Source organism: Poromitra crassiceps, assembly GCF_964638095.1.
Source record: "Poromitra crassiceps genome assembly, chromosome: 13".
Lineage (NCBI taxonomy): Eukaryota > Metazoa > Chordata > Actinopteri > Beryciformes > Melamphaidae > Poromitra > Poromitra crassiceps.
This window is the reverse complement of record NC_139644.1, coordinates 1090762-1106850: the sequence shown is the minus strand read 5'-3', so window position 1 is coordinate 1106850 and position 16089 is coordinate 1090762. Positions and strand designations below refer to the sequence as shown.

Genomic DNA, 16089 nt, shown 5'->3' with positions numbered 1-16089 from the left:
CACTAACTGCACCTACCTACCTCCCGCTTTCACACACAACTGCACTGGACAGATGACAGCTGACCACCTCTAGTACAACTAAGATGGCTGGCTTTTTTAAATCTCACCATGGAAATGATGTTCGATGTGTTGACCATAGATTTATAATGCGTAGGAAAGGACACTCGTATAAGATGGAAACATTTGGTCGATGCTTTTATCCAAAGTATTTGATCATACCAGGCTGACCCCAGCAGCTCCTTCATGATGTGTCTATCTTTGGGTACGCCCAAGATGGCCGCTATAGACTTGCTCTGAAATGTTGTCATATTGATGAGCATTGTTTTGCTGTGGACAGCACAGCTGCTGCTGGGAGGCGGAGCCAAATAGAAGTTAGTAGTAGTAACTTTACTGTGGCAACTTTAACAACCCATCGTCTATCCGTGTGATGACCAATACACTCTTGGTGCGCCGTCTAATATTTCGGGGTTTCAGGTGAAGACAGTGGACATCCGTTCCAAGACATCCTCATCCGATTAGTAACTTGAGACGACGTCTGTAGGTGTTTTAGGTCCAGACGATATCTGCATATGAGAAGTCATCTCTATCTATCTATCTGCATATGAGAAGTCATCTCTCAACTCCATTCTTGTGTCTCAAGTGAATTGGACTTTAAACAATGACCGGTGCATGGAAGAAGAAGTCTTGGCCTCGATATCTGCTGGCAACACCAGAAACCCTGAAATATTGGCCGTGGTACCCAGAGTCTATTAGTTATGAGCCCGCTAGATAATGGGTTACGAGATTGACTTTACCATGATAATCCCTGATTACCCTTTGAATCTATCCCATGGTAGCTTTGTGGACACTAGGATGTCCTAGTGGTTAGAAAGTCCGTCGTTCAACCTCAGCCCAAGGTTTAAACCCCCGCACAATAACATGGAGAGAGGACTACTGTTTAGACAAAACTTTATGAGTAGGACTTCTAGACAGTGTTATATATGGATGGAATTATAGTGAAAATAAATGAATCCCCTTTTTGCTGGAACCCCCCCCCCCCCCCCCCCCCCAAGGTCCCCGGACCCCACATTGAGAACCACTGTTCTAGATGGACAATGTGCTCTTTTAATTGTTATTATTGCACCATAACTCAAAACACAAGCCTGTTTTGCTCCAATGTTTACAAACAATACAAACGTAAACAATCCGTTCGTGGCTTTCAAGTACAGTACATCTAAAACTCATTTTAGCTCTTACAAACTGATATTCCTTGTGAGAGCTAAAAGATACTTTAAAATGTAAAATAAATAAATAAAATGTTTTAATTTGAAGGGCCCTAAAAAGTTGCATAGTATACCTTTTAAAAGAAGAAGATACCTCAATTTCTTTTGCAAAATATTGTCATCATGGTTAAAGCAATGATTAGTAGTTTCGATGAGCAACAAAATAATTATGCTCCATTTACATCTGAGGCAGGCGTTCTAAATTAAATGTTTGTGTTGCTGTTATATAAACTAAAAACCGGCATGTTAGAATATACAGCATTTTCTATTGCTGTACGTGGTTCATTTCAGTTTAAGCGTGTGTTTAAACAAAAAAAAACTAGATTGTGTGTTGTTTGTTACACATGGCAGCATCATTAATGTTTCCGCCAAATGGTTTTGAATAATATTGACCTGAACACCCTTCCCATCCACCCTAGTTCTGTTTTTAGGTCTGATTATTTTGGTATTTAACCACTGTGCATGTTAGCCATAGAGACACACAGACCCATAGAGAAAGTGTTTTGATGTTAGCTCTTCGGCTGGGGACTGCCTGTCGTTCCGATGGCCCATTGTTCCGAGACCCCAATAGTAAGAAAGATGTCCACCATATTGGACCGAAAACCCATCCCGGAGGTGGTTGGGTTGAGGCATGGGTTAAGGGAGGTTAGAGGTGGTTGGGTTGAGGCATGGGGTCAGGGAGGTTAGGGTTAGACTAGAGGCAATCTGGGAACCCAACGGTAAAAACAAAAACAAAACACAGCTCTAACCATTTATGGATTTCCTTTCCCCTCCCTGCGTGTCGAATTTGTCAATCTCAAATGCCTCTGCCGCTGTGAAACAACAACAATCCTAGCTCGTTGCTGCAAATGGTTTTGAAAAGTTTTAGGACACACCGGTTGACTCGGTTGACTCTCGGTCACGTCTACTCCATTTTGATTGGGCAGAGTCGAGTCGAGCCTAGTCGTAAGTCTGTCTCGAGAAGAAGGCTAGACTAGAGCTAAACTAAAGCTAACTAAAGTTTACGGTCAGAAGCCACAGTTGTGGATGGAGTCAGGCAGGGAGTTTTCGGACTATTCGGAATTATGTGCTGTCGGAACAGTGCCACGGCACCCTTCAGCTGCCATGGCACTCCAGCTTGTTAAATTTTAACTCTTGTCATTTTATATATATAAAAATATATATATATATACAGATCCTTTCCAAAAATGGAAAAGTTAATTTTTTTCCATAATTCCTTTCAAAAAGTGAAACTTTCATAGATTATAGATTCATTACACACAAAGTGAAATATTTCTAGCCTTTATTTGTTTCATTTTTCATAATTTTGGCCTACAGCTCCAGAAAACCCCCAATACAGTATTTCAAGAACTTAGAATAGTGTGAAGAAAATCAGCAGTTACTTCTCAGTTATGACTGACTCCAGCCTCAGTCCACTCCCTCTGAATCTCTGCCAAATTTTTTAATCGTCTTTGCTTGACAATCCGCTGAAGCCCACGGTCATCCATGTTATTTCCATGATATTCTAATTTTTTGGAAAGGATCTGAATATATATATATATATATATATATATATATATATATATATATATATATATATATATATAGGGATGTGTCGGTTTCACGGTATACCACGGTTTGAAAAAGTCACAGTTCCAAAATCAATAATATTTTCTGTCATACCGTTCCGACAGTATCAGCTGTTGCGGGCTGGAGCTGCATTAACAGCGCTGCTCACACTAGATGCTAGCCGTTAGCTACAGGTCGCTAGTTGACAGGAGCAGTCTCGAGATACAGAAACACACACACACACACACACACACACACACACACACACACACACACACACACACACACACACACAACACACATACTTTTCACCAAAAGAAACATTACACCATTTAGTGAAGCGTTGCAATTAGGATGCGTTGTGACAGCAAAACAACATGTGGAGATGAGTGGTTCACTGCTGCTGGCTGTGTGAGCAGCAGGCTCTGCCTTTGTGCCTTTCCAAAGCGCTGGTGGCAGCGTCAAGCTACTTATATAAGACGAGACAGGAAGTTTGGCCCTAGAGTTAGGACAGGAAATTGGGCGGTTCTCAATTCAGAGTAAAAGCTTAGATTGTTGTTTTTGAGAAGAATCCGAGAATAATGTTGTTTTTGGCTGTGCAGAGAAACATAAATGGTTAGAGAAGTATAATGCTATAAAATATAATATTTTAAACACATCACACACAGTCTTCAGAAAATAATTAAATTATAAATGTATGTTCTATATTATAACCTCTAACATATAGGCCAACCTTTTGAGAGATTCACCTATTTGCCATTTTGCCCATACATAAATAAGATAAACAATGCCTTTACCATCACTCTCCGTGCAGTACACTGTGAGGTACAGCAATCCAGTTAGTTAGATTCGCAAATTAATGCAAGTTACTGGTACAGGCCCATACCCCCCCGTTCAAGTCACCAAAAACGCACATTCCACCAGTGCCCAAAAAGCTCTATGTACTGTACATGTTGTGACTCGTGTACTCACCACATGATGAAATAATAATCCAAAATGCGGAGAAAAAGTTATTTTTGAAGGTAAATAGGTAGCCGGAACTACTTTTCAAACATGACCGTCAGGCACAGTGATTTCACACAGCGCCTCAAACAGACAGAGTAACTGAACTAACGGAGTAACCAAAGTTACTTCCTCATTTGCCATGAGGCACTGTACACGGACGCATGTGCTGTGTACAGCACCTCATGGCAAACGAGGAAGTAACTTGAGTTACTCTTGCTTAGTTACTTTGTTTAATTCTCGGTGTGTGGATTTACTACGTAAATGATCGTTTCACGTGGTGAGTACACGAGTCACAACATGTACGCGTGAGTGTTTGTGGCGCTGTATATTTTGGGCGACTGAGCAGCTGTACCGGTCACTACCATTGTAGAGCTAGCTAAGTAGCTGCGATGGCTGTACCGCTCTTTCTAGGGCACGCAGATTGAAAATAAAACCATTTACATTCTAGTTTTGATATCGACAATATGCCAAATGGCCTAAACTCACACAATTTGGCGTATCCCTTTAACTTAACATACATGGTTTACTAATGTTCCAAATTATATTTTTAAATAAAAAATTAAATACTTTTTTTTACACCCAGAGATTTTACAATAACACATTTTAGGGCTGCGCGTGAAACTGTGGTATTTTTGTCTAAGCTCATCATACCGTCAAAATCTCATTCTGGCACATTCCTAATTATCTACTGTTAATTATATTTGTCAGTTGAATGTATTGATTCTGAATAATATTAGTTGAACTGTGACGTGACATGGCTGCCTTCCTGCTGAATGCAGCATGCCAATGTTGTATGCTAACTTGTTTTAGAGGGGGAACATCAGTAATAGGAACTAGGAAAGGAGGAGTTGTATTTTCAGAAGGTTTAACAGCGTATCAGTAACCTCTTCTGCCTTCTTCACTGCATCATTTACACACATTGTGTAACGTGTAAATATCATTTACACACCTTATTTAACTTATAATTTACACACATTTCAGACACCAGACTGAACTGCCAAGGCATTTTGTGTTTAGCCACACAAATTATTTGATAAAGCATCTAGATAAAATTAACTTATTGTCAGTGATAAATTATTGATACTGTTTTAATTGTGTGTCCTGTGGGTTGACGAGGTTGATGTTGCCAAATAAACAATTCACACTGATGAATTGTCGTTTCAAATTTATTTATTAGGATAAACCCCTTGAGATGTACCATCTCGTTTTCAAGGTCTCCCTATATCACAATCATTACATAACAACAGAGGAGTGTCAGAATAAATAAAAAGATAGAAATACAATAATCACTAAGACAATGTACAGACAACAAACACACTAGAGCCCGACCGATACTGGATTTTTGGGGCCGATACCGATATTTTAGGGAGTAAAAAAATTCCGATGTCGATATATCAGCTGATATTCTTATATTATTATACACATTATATTACACAATGTTTTTGCAATGATCCCTCAAATATCAAACACTTGACAAAGATGTGACTTGACATGACTTGAGATATGTAATGTAGGCAGGCTATTTTACAGCTTATCAATAAACTTTATTGTCCAAAATGACATCAATGCAATGAAACGGTAAACTTCATTGGGAATTTAATCATTATAAATAACTAGAAATACAAAAACACAAATAGAACAAATATAAAATATAACTTGACATTGCTGTCTATAACTTAAAAAATACAGAATAAAAAAATATCGGCCAACATATCGGCCAATACCGATATAACGGTTATCGGCCCATAATATCGTGGACCAATATATCGGTCGGGCTCTAAAACACACACAGACACACAGACACACACACACAGACACACACACACACACACACACACACACACACACACACACACACACACACACACACACACACACACACACACACACACACACACACACACACACACACAGACACACAGAAAACATTAATTAATGAAAACATTACAACCACAAGGTGGCCAAAAGGTAACCTGACACTGCCAGATGATTTGTTTTCACATAACCACCTGGGAGAGTCGCTCGGGAGATCTCATGATCTCGCACGATCTCTCACGAATCCAGCTGCCTCGCAAGGTTAGGCAAAGGGGCCAACATAGCAGAGTGTGAGTGGATCACCAAATACAATTGTAGTGAAATTAGATAATACTAGTCTGCTATTACTCCTCCTGGGGTTAGGGGGCACTGTGCACTGCAGGCACAGTGTCTTGTATGACCTTCTGTTTCTGTTTCTGTTCAGAGTTTATGAAAGCCATCAACGCCGCTAGAAGGTCGTCATTGCTAGAAGGCAGGGGTACTAAGTAGGGCTGTGGCGATTCACTTATCTCCCGATTCGATACTATCACGATTCTTGGGTGCCGATTCGATTTATATTGCGATTCTTAAGTATTGCGATTCTACGATTATTGCGATTCGATATTACGATTTATTGCGATTTTTGTTTATTTTTTTCTTTTCTTTTTTCAGTTTGTTTGCTTTTTTACACTAGATTAGAACATGGGAAAAGTTGAATCATACACTAGAGACTGTATATTATATCATGAGTAGGGCTGGGCGATATAGTTAAAAACAGGGGCGGACTGGGATCATAATTCAGGCCGGGCATTAGATACCAAGCAGGCCAGGCCGATATGGGCCGACGCGCGTGAAATTTGGGCCGTTTGAAGCCCAATTTGGGCCGTTTGAAGCCAGATTTGGGCCGTTTGAAGTCCAATTTTACAATGAGATGCACCCACTTTAACCCTGAAGTGTAATTATTACTTCAGACTAACTAATAAAGTAATAAAACCACTAGTAAACCAGTAGGCAGCGTCTGGCCTGCTGTTCAGTGAGTGGCCTGACTGCAAGCACCAAATCTTTTTTTTTTTTGCGATTATCGATTCTGGAATAAAAAATCGATTAAAAAAATCGTGACATTAAAAATCGCGATACTTAGGTGAATCGATTTTTCCCCCACCCCTAGTACTAAGCTGTAATGGCCTGGATCCGGTTATACTTTTGTTTCTGTAAATAAATCATTGTTACAACTTTAATACTAGTATATTTGACTTATTTAAGGGTAAACTAAAATTATCACCACACAATCAGGTGTAAACATAAGATACAAACAGTGACAGCTTCAATGATAAGAGCAGTCTGTCTCAAAGTAAGAAGACAGGGCTTAAACACACCACATGATGAAACAGATCCAATATCAATTATATTCCAGTCTGCTGCCTCCAGTTCTAGTTAGTTTTTCTACCGGGTTGGTCTTCTATTTCAAAGTTCTAAAAACTGCTCTATAGTCGCAAGTCAGATCTTACATTGAGAAGAACCGAAGGCTAATGGGTTGTTCCACTGCAACATCATCATCATCATCATCATCATCATCATCTGCAGCGCTGTTGTCAAGAAAGCACAAGAGCTTTGTCTCTTCTTGCCTTCAATACAAGACACCCGGCATGACCTTAGCATGACCTTAGCATGACCTTAGCATGACCTTAGCTTAGCTGCAAGCCGCATCATTGCTTACAGCTCAACAACCGTAGCCTGATAAACGAGCCGGTCACGTTAACTCACATTTCCTTTCATTCTACCAGACCATCTGGCCTCAAGTTTTCACCCAGTGTTTAGCAGTGGGCGGAAGTTGGGCGGGTGTACTTGCCTTGACAGACACCTCCTTCAGCCAATCAGCGTTGGATCCAGTCAAATGGCGAAAACATATTTTCCGCCGATAAACTGCTGTTGCGGCGATACTCCTGTACTTGTTTAATTGTTGTTATTGAGTCTATTTCTGCAATAACTGCACTTTATGGCAGTTTAAACTCGACGGACGTTGACATTACTCCTTGAGGCGGACAGGCACGGAGGCAGCCATTATTGTTTTCCAAGCAGCGTTCCTGATTGGCCGGCTACATTGTATATAGATGTGGGTTTCAATAGATAATCGAATGATCTTATTAAACATCTAACATTTGGATACTTAAATGCTTCTTAAATGTGTTTTTTGGTTGTGTGACAGCAGTTTGCATGAATTCGGTAGAATGGCCCACATTATACTTTCTCCATCTTGGCTCCTCAGACCACTTTCCTGGATGACAGCAGACATCAGCCCATACATGGCTGCCTCACCTCATGTCTTCAGACATCAGCCCATGCATGGCTGCCTCAGCTCGTGTCTTGCACTCTCATTGGCTGCCTCACCTCATGTCTTGCACTCTCATTGGCTGCCTCACCTCGTGTCTTGCACTCTCATTGGCTGAAGCACGTTGATGACTCTCCCGTCACGACCAGATATTTAGCATGCTAGATATCTGTCGGGCCTCTGCAACTCATCGGCGAGCTCTCTGCCCAGTCTAATCGAGCGCTGATTTGTGAGTGCCGAGCTAACACTGATTTGCCTCTGATCTGGGGGGATTTGTTGGCGAGCTGAAAAAACGGTTGCAGAGTGCTATCGGTATCTAATCTGAAATCAGGCTAACTTGATCATTGATCAAGTTCTAGCGGCGTTGATGGCTTTCATAAACTCTGAACAGAAGGTCATACCAAGACACTGTGCCTGCAGTGCACAGTAGGGCCGGGGACCGGAGTGAGTGAGTCTCTGTTTATATAGAGGCTTGCCAAGCACTTAGAACAGCTGTTGTGTGCGCCTTGCCAGTGCACATAGTGAGCGAACGCACAGACAGGGCACAGACAACGTAACCTCTCTCCCCTCTCATCAGCATGAGGAGGGCATTCTGGACTAGTAAGAACAGTTTGAATGTTCCTCGGTATGAAGGACGGATTTGGCATGAGCGAAGCGCTGCTCTCATCACCACGACTCAGCAACAACTCGGGTGGACAACAGAGCACACAATCACTTATATTATATATATGATATATGATATATTATATTTGATCACTCACCCTCTTAGCCGAAGTCAGAGCAAGCAGCAATGCTGTCTTAACTGACAGAGAGATTAAAGCAATGTGCTCAACGGCACTTTGCTCAGGGTTAGGGTTAGGGTTAGGGTTAGGGCATAACCGGGCGGCGTCTCCAAATTCCAGCCCCTCTGCTCACACCCTCACCTTCTAGAGCAGTGGTTCCCAAAGTGGGGGTCGGGACGCGCCGGGGGGTCGCGGGACACCGATGGGTGGGTCGCCAGAGGATTTCCAGAATGTGTGAAATTGACCTAAATAAGTTTTGTTTGTTTTGTTTACTCTATTTAGTGCACCTCCGGGGGTAGTGGGGGTCGCGAGCATCTGGCACCATTATTTTGGGGGTCGCGGGCTGAAAAGTTTGGGAACCCTTGTTCTAGAGAAGGGGGACGAGCCAGAGAGAAGGGACGATGCACAGCGATGCCTCCCCGAAGAAGGACCTCTGTGGCTACAGCCACAGGTGCCCCCACATAGTGGCAGATCACCGCCCACCCTATCTGCTGAAGTGGGAAGGAGTGCTGTGGACCTGAGCCTCTGCCCACCTGCAGACAGCAAGAGGGACCTCTCGGCCAAAATGGTTGGAGCCAATGGCAGAGCTTGCAGGGAGCAGAAAGGGGTTTACCTTCCACTCCCACTGAAATGGTCGGCACCAATGGCCAGTGAGTCAGACTAGGCCAGTGAGTCAGACTAGTTGTTTAGTTGCTTACTTTTCCTTTCTCTCTCCCCCTCCAGGGACTTGGTATCGAGCCAGCGAGCAGCCAGCTCCTCCACCACGCCTTCCAGAAACTTCTTCTCCACGTTCCTGCCGCAGGGCCGCCGCACGCCGGGGAGACCACCTGCGGGTGCTGCATCCTCGCCCAGCCAGGGGGCGCTGGGCAGGAAGGAGCCTCTGACCAATCAGGTGAGAGCAAGGGGCTGGACTTCAGTCTCAAAGGTTCAGCAGCGGAAAACGAGTCTGGTTAAAACCATCCGGATCCATGAAGTCACATTCTGTTTAGTTTGGTGGATCCGTCTGGACTCAACTCTGTGCACAGTCATTTCAGTGGGTGGAAGTATCCAGTCCTTCAGCCAATCAGTGTCAGATCCACTCAAATCCAAATCCACTGGGAAGAATGGCAAAATAAGCAGAGAAACTCCGCTGTTTGAAAGACGTGAAAACTCAGGTTATGACCCAATAATAAGATTGATCATTGACCTCTGGTGCCATGTACACTTATGAGCATCCTTATGATCATACATGGTGTTTGTTATGGCCAATCCGTGGCACGTGTGCATTATACTGATAAAAACACACTTCAATGAGTATTAAACCCTAAAAACAAATTGATTTGAATAGAAACAGATTGGCGAAAGTTTAAGGGAAAAAAGAAAATCAGGCAAATATTTATATAGTTTGAAAATTGTAATCGCTAGCCATGAAATCTTGCATTGCCAATTTCACTTGTCCGCAGTGTCCTATTTGGACATCATCTTGTTTATGTATTGTGCACAAGGAGGATAATGACACACAGTGTTACAGCTCACACAGTGTTACAGCTCACAGTGTTACAGCTCACACAGTGTTACAGCTCAGAGAGTGTTACAGCTCACAATGTTACAGCTCACAGTGTTACAGCTCACACAGTGTTACAGCTCACAGTGTTATAGCTCACACAGTGTTACAGCTCACAGTGTTATAGCTCACACAGTGTTACAGCTCACACAGTGTTACAGCTCACAGTGTTATAGCTCACACAGTGTTACAGCTCACAGTGTTATAGCTCAGAGAGTGTTACAGCTCAGAGAGTGTTACAGCTCAGAGAGTGTTACAGCTCAGAGAGTGTTACAGCTCAGAGAGTGTTACAGCTCACAGTGTTATAGCTCACACAGTGTTACAGCTCACAGTGTTATAGCTCACACAGTGTTACAGCTCACAGTGTTATAGCTCACAGTGTTATAGCTCACACAGTGTTACAGCTCACACAGTGTTACAGCTCACAGTGTTATAGCTCACACAGTGTTACAGCTCACACAGTGTTACAGCTCACACAGTGTTACAGCTCAGAGAGTGTTACAGCTCAGAGAGTGTTACAGCTCAGAGAGTGTACAGTATGTAACTCTATGGGACAAATGGAGTTGCCGATTAATGCTTCAGGGCTAGTGATGATATTATGATTTGTCTGGTTTTCCTTTTGCCAATCTGCTTCTCTGATTTTTCTGCTTCTACTCAAATCAACTTATTTTACTCTGGTTTACTCTCCTTTAGTCGAGAAGCCAGATTTCTGGGTTTTATGGGGTAATAACCATTATCATAAAATCCAATATGTGTGGCATACAGTACATGGTTATGTAAAATAATATGCTATATCTTCATCTGATTCATTTTGTTCAGCTACTGTAACCACTTGGATCAGGTTACTATCTCATCTAGGAGCCAGGATAAGGAGATAAGTGTAAACTTCAGTTGTGCACATTTATTTTGCCACTGGAATCATGATCCTAGATAATCTAGGAGTCAAGATATAGAAAAACCAATATTTAAAGGTCGCCATATAAAAAACTACAAGATGGCCACCATATTGGCTTCTGTATGATTTGTTCTACTATGAAGTTTTCAAAAATGTATAGTTTTCTAATCCTCCAAAAAACTCAATGAACTCATATGTCTGGACATACGGTACTCAACTGCACTATATACGTAGTGTGAAAGGAACAGAGACTGACGTATGACGAGGATCTTATAATCTGTACGTGCCATTACGTGCGCACAAATTGTCCAAACTTTTTTCTCTACCGCATTGGCCGGGAGTGGCCATTGGCTCCGTAGTTTAGAATAGAATAGCGGGGTTTCAGGTGATGCAATACCCCTTTAGCGGCTATATTGCCGGTCCTTAGCTCTGTCAACAGCTGATTGTATTTTTGAACTGAAATAATCTTCTGTCTCCAATTCATTTGTCTTTTCCAGGCTGCTAAATCCAAGGAGGCAGCCCCAGCTAAGGAGGTGAAGCCAGTTGTTTCCAGCCAGGCTTCAACCAGTGAACCCATGATCTCCCAGTCCCAACCAGTACACCAAGCAGGACACCAACCAGGACATACCAGACACAAGCGACTTCAGGACCATGAGAAAGACAGGAAGGAGCTTTTTTCCAAACCCCCATCTCAGGTACAGGTTGGGATGGTTTAGTGTTTGCATTAGCCTTGGGTGTGGTGGACAGTGTTGGGGGTAACTCATTACAAAAGTAACATATTACATGTAATATATTACTTTTAGCAGTAACTCAGTAATATAACTTATTACTTATAGGAGTGTGCATTGTCCCATCCAAATAAACAAATAAAGTAAAGTAAATGCATGTAAATTCACTGCTTATGTAACGCCTATTTAACTAAATTTCATGTAAATTCAATGTAAACTCATATTTAACTCGGACTGTAAATTAATGTAAATGCACTGCCTATTTAAAGCCTATTTAACTCGGACTGTAAATTTAATGTAAATTCAATGCAGATTCATAAAATCCTGGCTCCCCCTGGCCAGTGACACTTAGGAATAGACTAGGTGACAACCAAGTATAGTTTGGTGACAAGCTGGAGAGACAGTTGACGGTCGGAGAGACGGTATCCTGTACGGGATGGGTTTTAGCACCCCAGCCTGGCTCTCGTGAGGGAGAAATCCACAAACGCTACGGAACAGCCTCCTGAAAATCTGCATAAACATCGGCGCGGCCTGGGGTCCTTCAGGCTAGAGCGAGGTGCTCGGCGCAGGTGAATGACGTGCAGCGCACAGGCCTTCTTGAGGCATCCTCCCTGCCCATGGTAGGATTGCCTTCTTCCACAGGAGGTTCTGGTGAGACGAAGGAGGTGCCCGGCCTGGAATCACCCCACAGGGCCTTAGACCTCCATGCACCGAAGGGTCTTTCAATACTGCGGTGTAGCACTAAACTCTATTGCAGCGGATTGGGCGTGATCAACCCTTCCGCTGGCAACGTTGCAGACAGAGTAGGAAGGCTGATCCGTGAGCGGCTGCTTCTGGGACGTGGGTCGGGGTCGTAATCGGCCTCGGCTGGGTCTACTGGGCGAGGGTGTATGATGTTGACAGACCCGAAACACCCCACGACCCTAGTTAACATCACTGATGACGGGTCCCAGCGCATGCTGTAAGTATGTATATTTGAAACATATTTATTATCCCCGGAACACTCCTCCACTCATGTACATATTGTATATATATTTGATTTGATTGCACTTGCAACGTTCTTAATGTCTTTTAGTTATCTTTCCTACTTCTTATCTCTGTATATTGACCTGACCGCTATGCTGCATACAGACACTAAGACAAATTCCTCGTATGTAACTTGCATACTGTGGCAATAAAAGTGATTCTGATTCTGTTAAAATCAAGAGTGGAATGCTTCACTGTTTTCTTATTGATTTTACTCATTGCCATTAGAGCTACATAGAAATCTATTGCAAAAGTTCCGTAATAAATTTGCAGACATCTACTGATTATTTCCCCTTGATTTTATTCATGACAGACTAGATGATGCATTGACATTGACAATGCTTATGCAGCTTCCAAATACATTTTCTCATACTATTCTTTGCTTCTTTCATGCTGCCCCCTCTCCACTGCTCTGCTTTCAGGGGAACGTGAGGAGGAATACCGTTCCCTCTCAACGTTTACTCCCCCCCATCTCCACCACTGGTTAGCGTTAGCATTAGTGTTGGGTGTGGTGTACATGTGATATGTTGGGTTAGGGTTAGCATTAGCATTAGCGTTGGATGTGGTGGACATGTGATATGTTGAGTTAGGGTTAGCATTGGTGTGTTGGGTGTGGTGGACATGTGATATAGTGTTAGTGTTGGGTGTGGTGGGCCTGTTTGAGTTTCTTCTGAAGTTCTACTAAGTTCCTCCTTGTTATTTCTATATTCAAAGTCTGTCTTTGTGAATCTGGTCCCTGGTCTTGCACTAGCAGCCTCTGGCTCCAAATAACCAAGATGGCGACGGTCAAAATGCCAGTCCACAAACTAAAGGGTTACATCACGGTGGCTACGTCTATATTCAGGGGCGGACTGGGATTCTACTTCAGTTCAGGCATTAGATACCAAGAAGGCCAGGCCGATACGGGCTGACGCGCGTGCCCGCATCCGAAGGGCGGCGGCGAAAAATGTGGGCCGTTTGAAGCCCAATTTGGGCCGTTTGAAGCCAGATTTGGGCCGTTTGAAGCCAGATTCGGGCCGTTTGAAGCCCAATTTGGGCCGAGTCCAATTTTACAATGAGATGCACCCACTTTAACCCTGAATAAAGTAATAAAACCACAAGTAAACCAGTAGGCGGCCACCGGGCATTTGCGCGATGTGCCCGATTATGCAGTCCGCGCCTGTCTATATTTGTATACAGTGACTGTATACCTCTACCACTGCTGTTGTCCAGTCAGAGTCCGAACTCCACTCGGACTTGAGCACTGACTTAGTGCCCGTTCACACAGGACGCCGAAGCAACGCTCAACCTAAGCTCAACCTACGCTCAACCCACAAGTTTCATTTAGGCGTTAACTTGTTAACAGGTGAAGCCGTTCACACCAGCCCGCTCAAGGCGTGCTCAATCGATCGTTCAGGATTCAGTCCTGTTTTCCAAGCATGAAGCGTGAAGCTGCCAGGCATGAATTCAATGGAAGTTGTGAGGGGGGGAGGGGCCGGTGGAGCAGCTCCGAGCAAGGCGCTGAAGAAAAGAGAGGGCTTCTGGTGGGACTGGTTAAGCGTGAGCTCAGGTTCAGCGTGCCTCAAGCTTCAGCTCTGCTTAAGCGCCTGGTGTGAACAAAGGCTTAGACTTTTAAGGTGTTTCCAGCAAACCAAATGTGGGACAAAGAGTATGTTTTTGTGGCAGAATGTGGGACACGTTACCAATGCTGAGTAGGGCTGCAACTAATGATTATTTTAATTATCAATTCATCTGTCGATTATTTTAGACTAATCGATTAATCGTTAGGGTCAAGCTCAAGATGACATCGGACATCCTCAAATGTCTTCTTTTATCCTGACCAACAGTCCACAACCTAGTCATAGAAGACATCAGAAAGCCGGAACAAGAGAAAACATTATTTTTCGTTAAAGTGTGAGTGTGTGTGTGTGTGTGTGTGTGTGTGTGTGTGTGTGTGTGTGTGTGTGTGTGTGTGTGTGTGTGTGTGTGTCACACACAGTGGTTTGGCTTTTGAAAACTAGAGCCAATCAAAAATGTGGCACATCATCTCAATATGTGGGACATGGGAAAAGGCGTGCTGTGCAGTCACACACAAAGTTGGACATCTGGTCTCGAGTATTCATGCATTCGGACTCGGAAGTTGGAGACGAGGACTTAAAAAAAATAGGCCCTAATAATTTGGCACAAGTTATTGATAGTTATATCAGTGACATTATTCAATTTGATGCAAGGGCAGGCATGTGTGTTCCACTTCCATGTGGATTCACGCTCAGTAACTCCGGAGTTGGACTCAGGTCATGGAGTTGGACTCAGGTCATGGAGACTCGACTCAGACTCTTCTTTGGTGACTCGGACTCGAACACTGGGGACTTGTGACTCGACTCGGACTTGAGATATAGTCACTTGACTGCAACACTGCCCTCTACAGTATGTGTTATGTTATTGACATTTGCTGCTGTTGTCATCCGCAGGCAGCAGAGAGGAGAGGGGAGAGCGGGGAGGTGGAGCCTCCTGCTGACCTGGAGCCTCCTCCCTCCCCGGCTCCCAGCAGGAGCACTGCAGGGGAGGGAGGAGGCCTGTCAGTGGAACAGCCGTTCATCAAGCTGAGCCAGGAGGAGTACGGAGAACACCACTCCTCCATCATGCACTGCAGGTCAGGTTGCACCCAGAGGGTTCCCACACGTCCTGGAAAACAGTTGACCAATATTTCCAATATTTCCAGTGATGGAAAGCACGTGGAAAATGAAAGAAATAGTCAAATGTCCTGGAAAATCTTGTGTTGTCCTGGGAAATTATTTCAACATTCTTTTATCCTCCTTTAGCTGAGAACTAGGCTATCTATCGGAGCTCCCCAAAACAGATTGCCATCTGAAATGTGTATTTGACTTGTGCATTTTCAAGTGTAAAAATACATGTTATATTAACGTTCAAATGGTAGTTTATGGACGAGAGTATTTTGAATAGGCTCCTCTCTGTTATGTTGTGGAAAAGCTGTGAACGCACCCCAAAGACATGTCTCATGGTAGCACATGCAGATTGGATGACATTACAACTTAAGTGGCTGAAACGCAGAGTAATGTAAAGCCACTTTCAGACATGAACTCCGGGTCAGCTCAGGGTTGCTTGCCCTGAGCTGACCCAGGCGATACGTGAAGTGAACCCTTTCAGACATGAGGCATGTTGCTTTCAGACTTGTGG

At 43.4% G+C, this 16089-nt stretch overlaps 1 protein-coding gene across 2 annotated transcripts in view; it reads left to right on the top strand.

Annotated features, from left to right (window-relative positions):
• Positions 1 to 16089, top strand: part of wdr91 (WD repeat domain 91) — a 51784-nt gene that overhangs the window by 13926 nt on the left and 21769 nt on the right. Inside the window, exons 7-9 of one of the 2 annotated variants that reach the window (XM_083649705.1) lie at positions 9444 to 9612; positions 11656 to 11853; positions 15372 to 15544. In XM_083649705.1, the coding sequence (XP_083505831.1) occupies positions 9444 to 9612; positions 11656 to 11853; positions 15372 to 15544 (540 nt within the window). Of the gene's footprint in view, positions 1 to 9443; positions 9613 to 11655; positions 11854 to 15362; positions 15545 to 16089 lie in introns of both variants that reach the window. The other variant, XM_083649704.1, reaches the window with a different exon arrangement.